Source organism: Prosopis cineraria, unplaced genomic scaffold (genome assembly GCF_029017545.1).
Source record: "Prosopis cineraria cultivar Desert tree isolate PC_DT_omini unplaced genomic scaffold, ASM2901754v1 PC14, whole genome shotgun sequence".
NCBI classification, from domain to species: Eukaryota; Viridiplantae; Streptophyta; class Magnoliopsida; order Fabales; family Fabaceae; genus Prosopis; species Prosopis cineraria.
The window spans coordinates 27,502,645-27,513,096 of record NW_026555345.1 but is presented as its reverse complement, the minus strand read 5'-3'; the positions used below and the strand labels follow the sequence as shown (position 1 = coordinate 27,513,096).

Sequence of the window (10,452 nt, the reverse complement as noted above, 5' to 3'; positions counted from 1 at the left end):
GTATATTTCTATACATTTTTATGAAACCTGAAAAGAGGCGTACAATTCATGACTTGTAAATCTAGATAGAAAGATTGGAAAATTTTAAGAAGCAACAAGGATGGCTTAAATATGAGGAAGGCTTCAACCAGTTATATAACTAATTCAGTAAAACCAAAAGAAGGGATGAAAGTTACAGTAACGGGGAGAGTTAAGTAGGGACTACTCATAACTAGAATAGCCTGAGTTCTTGAATTCCCCAAAAACCGGTAGGAATACTGAAAATCTGCAGAGCCTCCAATTGGCGTAAAGCAGAATTTGGAATCGAAATGTTTAAAAGGACCTCATTCAGATACTTCGTTGGCAAACTCGCACTGATAAAGAGAGTGTAGTTTATTTGCAACCTCAATAAGTTACTGCAAGAAACTTCTTAAGTTTGCTTCTTGAAGCTCAAATCAACATCACCGTTCAACTGTAACGAAAAAAGAGGTAGAATCAATTAAACAAATATCTTCGCTGAAGTTATGTGGATATCACCTCTTTAAAAGACAAAAAGAAAGAAAAAAGAAAAGAAGACAACAAACCACCGAAATTTTGCTAAAATTCTACCAAATTCTTCTTATATTTTCAAAACCCACACTGCCATCCCCCAAAAACTAAAAGTAAATCACAAAGGTCTATCATAAATTTTGTTGAAATTGCAGGCCTTTTTCTTAATAATTTTAAGGGAAATTTGCATGTGTTTGAAGTTCAACCAGAAGTATATATAATTCCAACAAATTAGAAGAAATTTATGTAATTTACTGTGTTTCAAGGAAAGTCTGTCGTCAGTTTTGAAAATAGAAAAGATTTTTGTGTAAATTTACCACAATTCAAGGAAGGTTTGAACTGTTTTTGAAATAAGTGAGATCTATATACTTTCAGTAGAATCAAGGAGGTAAATTTATTTTAAAAAAGAAATAAAAATAATAGGAACTACTGAGTAATGATTTTAAGGACCTAATTTAATATACATCACCCAAAAAAAAAAGCAAAAAAGGAAATTTGTTCCTCCAGTATGCCAAATGGCATGTTAATATTGGATAGTCATGATCAGTCAAACGATAGCAACTAAACTTGAGACTTACTGATGTAGCAACTTCTTTGGCCTTTTCATCATTGAAACCTAGAGCAGCCAGGATCTGGTGACCAGCTGATTCTTTTTGTGACCAAATTCCTAGAAGCAAATGACTCACGGTTATTTCCCCACCTTCACCTGCGTTTTATGAGCATGTATCAAAACTAGAAACATCAAACGAGAAAGTACCAAATTGTACAATCCAAGGCTCAAAACACAGAATGCACTTGCAACAGGCTCAAAACACAGATAGGCAAGTGTTGTCTTTGATAGAGTGGCGGCTCACTTTATATCAGCAATATTGTAGGTACGATTTCAACTGACCAGGGACATAGCATAAAGCTTAATGCGGAAAACCTATAATAGCATGATGCATTTGCTAAAAACCTATGATGGCAAAAGTTTATCCTGTCAACATGATGCAAAACATGAGTTAACACTTGAGCTTCCTTCTAACTGGTGAGAGTGAGACACAAATGAGATGAACTTCTTACTACTTGAACCAACAGACACCCACAGGCAATTTCATTTCACGCTACGTCTCCATTTCAACATTTAAGCTTCATAGGATTTCTACACTAAAATAGAGGACTGTTTAAAATAACAGATCCTGCATGCATACAATTGTAAACCGTCCAAACTGAACTATTTAATCTAGCTGAAGAACTGCACATTTGGGCAAGTGACTGATAGTCAATGCATAGAATTAATAATCATGTGATCGTGGAAACTGAGAATACCAGACTTTAATTTCTCTTCAACAGCCCAGTCAATGGATTTCTGAGCTGGTTCAGTCAATGGAGGATGCTCAGGACTAAAGAAATACATGTCAGATTTCCCAAGAAGCTCTAGAGTTTCCTCCCGTACTTTGAGAAGAGTGATTCCATTAGCCCGTAAGAACTTTGCAGCTTTACTTGTTCCTAGAAGGAGAAAATTAAAAATTGCTTGAGAAGCACAAAATAAGGGAACAGTAAGGTGGTACACAAAAAAGATATACAACTAGTAATATAAGGTATTTAATTAGGTAGTTTAACTTCTTAACATATGAATAACAGTATCTCGGTAAAATAAATTAATTCAATAAGAATTTTTATTTTTCACAATAATTATAGGCTTTAATTCAATGCTTCATCTTGAATATCATAGTTTATTGCGTCCACAAATTTTTAGCACCAAACTAACTTGAAAGAATCAAACAGATATTGAATTTTAAATTCTCTTTTTCCTTCCCTCTTACTCTGAACTAATGAATTGAGAAGAATAAAACATATCAAGTTCAGGAATAAATATGCATGGCATCAAGCATCATGAAAATATCTACCAGTTATAACCAGGCAATTATCTTATTGTTATTGTGCCATTAAAAGATAGGCGTGTCCTGTTTTCCTTTTCTTTCACCTTTCTCCAGGACTCCAGGTGAAAGGTTAATATCAAAACCACAAAATAAAATTAAATCATTCAACCACTTGATCAATAAAGCAGAAATAAATCATCTCTGAGATGATGAAACTAGTACTGATTTCCAAGTTCTAGTCGCCTGTTCCAAAAAAGAAAACACTTTCCAAGCTGTGGTCAATTGTTTTTTATTATTCTTAATGTGTACAAATGTTCAATATTATAGAAGATATGCTATTCAGTAGATAAATTAGGTGAAATGAAGTACCGATGTTTGACCACTCATATCATAGAACTCAACGAGACCAAGCCAATCTTAGTATATATTTCCCCATGTAATTTTTTGGGACGAACTAAGCTGGTGTGAGAAAACACCAAAATTTTCATCTTTATATGAGAAAACACTCATATAATAGATTCAGAAACATACCAGTTTACATTGAAAATGAACTCGTTCAGTCATTCTCTATTCAAAATAACATACCATGAACCTTATGAAGCAAATATAAGTCATTCAATAGCTGGCAGTCAGACAAATAAGTAGCCTAAGCAGCGAAGACTCAATTCACCGAACACGTACAATGGCAATTACCAAGCTATTACTGTAACTAAAAGGGTAAGTTTTGTACCAAACCTTCTACTAAAACACCCATAACAAGGGCTTCTGTTCCTGTGTTGGGATACTTGAGCTTCCTTGCTTCCAATTCCGCCATTACAAATGCTTTGATCGCCCTTGCTGACCATCTAAATTCCACCCAAATAATCACCCCTCAAATCAAAATACAAGCACCAACAACAAATCATCTAACAAGCTGATATTCAGAAAATTTGCTCCCCCGAATTCGAAAAATACAAAATTGACCCTCAAAAATGACAAACTCATCACAGAAGGGTATGATTACAAGTTTTATAATGTCGAGAACTAAAAGCAATACGGGTCAAATTATTTAAGGGCCAAACTGCTAGTTTAATAATACCATAAGAAAACACTCACTTTGGGAGATTCTCAGGAGTGGCCGCCGGGGGTTTCCTGCAAAAAGAAAAAATCCAGAAACTTTAACCAACCCAGAACCTAGTCCGATCAAACCATCACCGTAGCAAGGATTTACCATCAGTAAGGAGAAACCTACGTGTATGGGAGACTAAGAGACACAGTGGCGGATGTCGCACGGCAAGACTTGCCATGGGGAAGGAAACGATATGAACTTGAAGTTTGAATCGCGATTCTGGTACCGAAAAGAGAGCTCAGAGCGAGAGCAGAAGGTAATTGTACGTGGTTTGGCTTTGAAGACGCTGAAGAAGGAGAAGCCTGAAGAGAAATTGTGGGTAGAGAGGGCGAGAGCGTGGGAATGGCGGCCATTAGAGCAAAACCCAGAGAGAGCGGGGTAGAGAGGGAGAGAGCGAGTTAGACAGAGAGCCTCTCTAGTGGGTTTGGGTGAGTGCGTATGCCGTTTGTCATGGATTTTCAGCGGTGTTCAGGGATAGGGAAGGACAGCTCTGGCAGAGACGTTCCAAGCTCGAACAGTGGTTGAGCCCTCTTGATTGTCCCTTCACTTATCGGAGTTGAGTTGGCTTTCCGCATCGGAGAGCAGAAAAGCGCTACAGCAAATCTAAGTTGTTAATTTGAATTTAATTATTTAGATTTAATAATTTTTAAATATATAAATGTAATTTAAATGATTTAGATTTTTTATTAAAAAAACCCACCCATTTTATCGGGAGAACATTGACATTGACAATATATAATTATTTTCAAAAAAAATTAATTCTTACTCTTCTAATCTTCTTTATAAATCATTTTTATGAGTGATTCTATCAATCAAATTGATAATAATACAAAAAAAAATAAAATGAATAAAAGTATGCAAAATTTTAAATATATCTCTATATAATAAATATAAAAAGTAATTTCATGTTACTTTTTCTCTCTCAATAATTTTAGAAATATTTTTCAAATATTACACAAAGCACCATAATTTATAAATAGAATCAAATAAATCTTTTAAAATGTATCTTATAAATGAGACTGGAGGAGTATAGTTTACGTTAGCTAAATTTGCATCATGATTTTTAAAATCAGACCGGCCGGTCAGACCAATGAGCCAGTGACTCAACTGCCTGTCCGGTCTGATTTCCTTGCCCAATCTGGATTCGGTTGACCCAAGTTAACTCAGGCAACCCTACAATCCTCCGAGTTAGGCGAGTTGGGCGGGTTGATTTTTCTTTGAAAAATCTAACCTCCAAAGGCTAAAACCATATCAATTTGGGGTTTAGATTATCAAAAAAAAATTAAAAAAAGGCCAAAAGCCCTGAATGAATTACTTGGTCTCTTGTGTGTTGTTAAAATTATGATCTCTACACCTCTTGAGTCTTGTTCTTGCCTTCTTCGTTTGTTCTTCTTCTTCCGCCCACCCTCTTGATTTGTTCTCTACTCTTGCCTCTCATATCTCTCCCTCAACATGAGCAACTAAGCTTCTTCTCAAGCCTCTCCGTCGCGTCATCCATTCTTCAAGTTTGGAGGGTCTCATTTGTTGTCGTCCTCATCCTTAAGGTTTTGAAGAGAGAAGAAGAGAGATGCAAATGAAGAAAGAAGAAGATGAAGACCAAACGATAATTGTGTAACATGTGAGGAAAATTTAAAAAGTTGAGGTGATTGAAAAATGAAAAAGCATAGTTATATTTTCCAAACTAAAAATACATAGGTACAAGTAGATAAGGGACAACAATATTTATATATTGTGAATTTTATAGATTTGCATTATTTTTTTAACAAAATATTTATTATTTATTATATAATAAAAATATATAATATTTTATTATGATTGGTTTGATTCCGGTTTAACCCCAGTTGAACCCTTGACCCTTGATCTCAACCGATTCAATGATCAGTCTAATTTTTAATACTTTGATTTGCATGCAAATGCATGTTCTTTTCTAAACTTTAAAATTACCTTAATTCTTAATTTGGTGAGAAATTGTGATCAAGAATGAATGGGCTTGGTGGGCAAAAATGGTAGTACATGTTTGGATACATGAAATAATCAATTTTAAAGGTTAAAATATGGTTTCATAAAAATATATCCAAACACCTCAATTATATACAAACACTTTTTTGTTACTTGCTAAAATAAATTATGACTTATAAGCCTGGAATCATGATTTTCTTAAAAATATCCAAACACGCCTTACATGCTAAAATCAATTATGACCCAAAATTATGATTTATAAAATACAATTTATATGATTTTTGAGAAAGTTTTATAAGAATATAATTGAAAAATAGGTAATAGTAGCTTATGAAGTAACTGTGATTTTGAGTTCATAATTGATTTTGATGTGTATTAAGATGTTTGGATATTTAAAAAAATTAGAATTTTTGGTTCATATTTGATTTTGGCATATGATAGAGGTGTTTGAATATTTTTAAGAAAACTATAATTTTGAGTTTGTAATTGATTCTTACATGTAATGGGGTGTTTAAATATATTTTCACAAAATTATGATTTTAATCAATTTTCAATTGTAGTCTTAAATTATGCTTTTCAAATCTACTTACAATTAATCTTATTAATTAATTTTATAAATTAATTATATATAAATTAATTAATATATTACATAACATAATCAATTATATTCAAAATAAATTATATTAATTAATATTATTCATAATCAACTTTTTGTTTATGGGTATCCAAACATACCCATAATGTCTTTATTGATTGCTTGACTTGATAATTTTGTATTTCATACTAACTTAATCGTATTGCTTTACTGAGGGTGAAAACAATTAAAGAAAAATTAATCATTTAGTTTTTAAAGTCTTAATTTAGTTGTAACTCAATCCCTAAATTTGACTCGTTGTAACTCGATCCTTATAATTTTGACCCAGTTATAATTTAGTCTCTCATCTTTAACCATTACAACTCAATTTCTATAATTTTAATCATTTAAAAATAATTCTTATATTTTTTAAAAATAAAATTATACATATTAAAATTATGTTAACATTTATGACTAATATTTTAATTACTAAACCCTTTTAATATTTATAAAGATTATAAAGATTAAAATTTTAAAATAGTTTTAATATTTATAATCTTATTTTTTAAAATATAAAAACTAATATTTAAATAGTTAAAACCCTAGGGATCAAGTAGTAAGTGTAAAGTCTCACTCTACTAAGTACAATTAGCCAATATAGTTCATGGTAATTAAATATTTAATTCAAAAAGATGATTACCAAGCTGTAGTTCAAATTCAAGGGATCCAAGTTTTCTAAATAAAAAAAAGAATTTAAATCAATCCAAATTCTCTATATCAGAGTAAAAATAAGTTATAGAAGCATGAGATACCTCGGAAGAGTAGAAGAAATTGAAAACAAGTGAAAAATGACTCTTATAATATGTGACAGAGCAGTACATCGCGGCTCGCGCATGTTATGTCGTAGCGTGTTGCTCCCTGTGCCATGCGCCGTGGCTCAGATGTCATGCACCGCAGCATGTTGCATAAAAAATTAGCAAATTCTGTTGTCATTTGACAGCAAAATTAAGGAACTTCTAACACGCCCCGATTCTCTATTCGACATCCAAATGACATGATTTAGATGTCTATGAAAAACTCTTTACATGAATAAGTTAATGGCATTGGTTTTACTTTCAAAACAAATCATACTATGAAGTTGGACACCCAAACATATTTTTACCATTTTTCACAATTTTCACATAAAAGGGGTGTCCAAAACCCTCAATAAATGTCAAAAACATTTTCTAACGCTTGAAACATGTCTATTGGACTTAAAACTATTAATACAACATGTCACACACACTTAAACCATAATATAACAAAAATTCACTTCTTTTTACCAAAAACAAAGGTGGAAGGTAAATTGGCATTGCATAATATCTTAATCAATCAAAACATCTTCAAATCATCATTTTTACACTTATACTAGTGTTTTGGCCCTATAAACATATATAACTCAACATTCAGGGCTTAAAATACAAATCTAACATTTTCAATAACAAAATAGTGCAAGTATAATGGCATGCAATCTAGAATTGACAATCATATACTATTACACAAAATAAATCTAAACCAAAGGCATATAGTAGAAATATGCTAATTCCTAGCCTCTTGAGTCTTCTCTCTCTCAGCATCAGAACTAGAACCTAAAAAGTGTTAATTAAAAAGGGTGAGTTTAACCACTTAGTAATCAAGGTAAAAACCTACCCTATACAGTTATATATCAATTATAAACCAAGTACATGCATAAGAAACCAAGTAAGCAAAACATACTCACACATATCATAACTTACCGTTTCTCATTTAATAACTTTTTTATCTCACATGTACTACTTACATTGTTATCATACTTTCAGATATGTAACATGAGCCCTTATTCATGCGACTTGCTATAACTCAACACGTGTGACACGTCATATATATGTATAGGCAATAATAAACCAACCTTATATCCTTCTTATTTTCTTTGACTGAAACCATGGGTTACAATACTGAATAAAATTTTGTCCGTGTAATTGGACTATCTAAGCTCACCAATCGTGAGGTGTGACCCGGCTAAAGATTACATGACTCACCCTCAAACCACAGCTTCCCCCATTCTCGAATACCTAAGGTGTCTCATACCCTAGGCTATTTTTCGTATTGAACTGGTAGAGATAGCTAAGTTCTAACTCCTCGATAAACTATGAGACAGTCCATTGACAAACTGTGAAACAAGGCTATACCTTCGTGCACCGGAGGGCAGCCTAAATACCATATGAATTTTTCTCTACTCCTAATCCCCAAATGAACTCCCGCCACTGATCATACCATAATCAATACTCATTCATTTTCATATTTTCATTTTCTTTTACTTATTATCATAACAATTACGTTGGACTTATAATCGTGCGCTACCCAAGTGTGTATTCTCATCATTTTCTCATTATTTTCTCAATATTATTCTCACTTATCTTGAAATTCACTTCTCATTAACACACAATTACCTTTACACAATATCACATTCATACTCCAAAAGCATAAGCATGTTCATAATTCAAAAACTCTCTTGATTTCACATTTTGCATTTTTAAGCCAAAATAGCATTATGCACATTTAAATTTTTATTCACACCTTAAAAATGATACATGATTTCATGTTGAAAATCAATTCCATGCATGTAACATTCACAATTCACATTAAATAATCAATTAACATATAACTACTAAAAGTAAGATTTTCTCGATTATCTCAAACTTTTGAGAGGTCAAAGATTTACCCTTTAATGTTTTAGCTTTCAAACTTGAATTCCAAGCCAAACAGGTGTCTAAGAGCAAAAAACTACAATCAATCAAGTTGAATTTCATCACCATGACCAACTCAAGTATTTAAACCCTCAATCTCCACTTCTAAATCGTCAAATAATCACTTTACAAGAGTTTGAGCATATCCATTAGATTTATTATCCATCTTTAGTTCCTAATAGCATTAATGAGTCATTAAAATCCCATTAATGATATCATATTCTTCCAACCATCCACATTAAATACAAATTTTGGATATTAATGGTGCCCAACAACTCAAGATATCAAAATTCATTATACCCAGGTTTAGATACTTTAATCTACTCTCATTAACTCTATTTAAGTCAATAAATTCAAACCCATAATCTATATGGAACAAAAATCATCTTCCACCATCAAATCCTAACTACAAACTTATAAATGTGGAAGAAATGAAAAGATTAATGAGTGTAATATTTACTTTAGGTGTTTGTAGCCTCAAAAATACTCTCAATGTTGTCTACTAGAAAACTCTAGTAGAGCTTGGTGCGTCCTCTTCGTTCTCCTCTCTCTCTCTTCTCTCTTTTTTGTCTCAGGTTCGCATCTGATAAATTGCAAAAAATGACCATGCACCACAGCGAACGTATAATGCGCCACGGCGCATGGCACAAAGAGATCCTCCTTCACATTTAAAGTGTCTGTGCACTACGACGAATGATCTTCACACCACGACATATAGCACAGCAACATCACTCTTTATTTTTCTTCTCATTTTGATGCTCGGGTGACCCGCCTTGCTATCAAACCCACAATTTGGGTTGAAATATAATCAATTATGCTTATTAGACCTCTCTAGTCACACACCACCTCAACTTAATTAATTACCTTAATTAGGTTTAATTAAGTAGGCGATTAAAAATTGGGATGTTATAGTAAGAGTCAAAGTTGAGAGATTGAATTATAACTAGATCAAAACTAAAAAGATCGAATGATTAGTTTTTCCAAAAATTAATAAGTGTAATAGAATGGACAATTGAGCATAAGCATGTTTATGCCCCAAAATAAATCCTCATTATCTCTTATAGCAAACTTGAGTGTATGGATACATGGACTCAAGTCACGGTGCACCAACTAAATATAGAAATTGTTAAGAATATATAGACATAACAACTACGTATAAAAAATATTATAATATAATGATATATAGATTGAATCCACGATTAATAATGGTGATGATTTATATGTTATTTATATACACTACAAAAGCATTGGTTAGCTTTTGATGTTTTGGATTGTTATTCATATCATCTATTCCTTTTCAATGTTATATCCCTTTGATTTTGATTTTTTTTTAAAGAAAGCAAGAAAAAATGCAGATCCATGAGCAGGAGAAAATATATTCCTCCGATATTTAATTATTTGGATCAGCTTAGATAAGTGTCTTCCATTTTAACATCCAACAATTTAATCATTGAGTGAAGAGAACTCAATTTCACTCAAGTAGAGTTGGATTCAAATTTTATGAATAAAAGAACTACATCAATAAAGTGTAATATTTTTTTGGGTGGTCAATAAAATTGAACCTTAGAAGAAGGTGTTAATTGATCTCGATATGAGATATTTCACAATTATATCGAAGAAAACAAAATAACTCCTAACTAATTTGAGTCAATGAAT

At 32.2% G+C, this 10,452-nt stretch overlaps 1 protein-coding gene across 1 annotated transcript; it reads right to left on the bottom strand.

The window, feature by feature from the left end:
- Positions 1-82: 82 nt before the first annotated feature.
- On the bottom strand, positions 83-4,069 carry LOC129292557 (ATP-dependent Clp protease ATP-binding subunit CLPT1, chloroplastic). Its single transcript, XM_054930121.1, has 6 exons — positions 3,622-4,069; positions 3,486-3,521; positions 3,126-3,235; positions 1,837-2,016; positions 1,107-1,234; positions 83-451 (listed from the first exon to the last, which is right to left on the bottom strand). Exons 1-6 carry the CDS (start codon positions 3,849-3,851, stop codon positions 410-412), a joined length of 726 nt encoding a protein of 241 aa, XP_054786096.1. The 5' UTR covers positions 3,852-4,069; the 3' UTR covers positions 83-409.
- Positions 4,070-10,452: the final 6,383 nt, after the last annotated feature.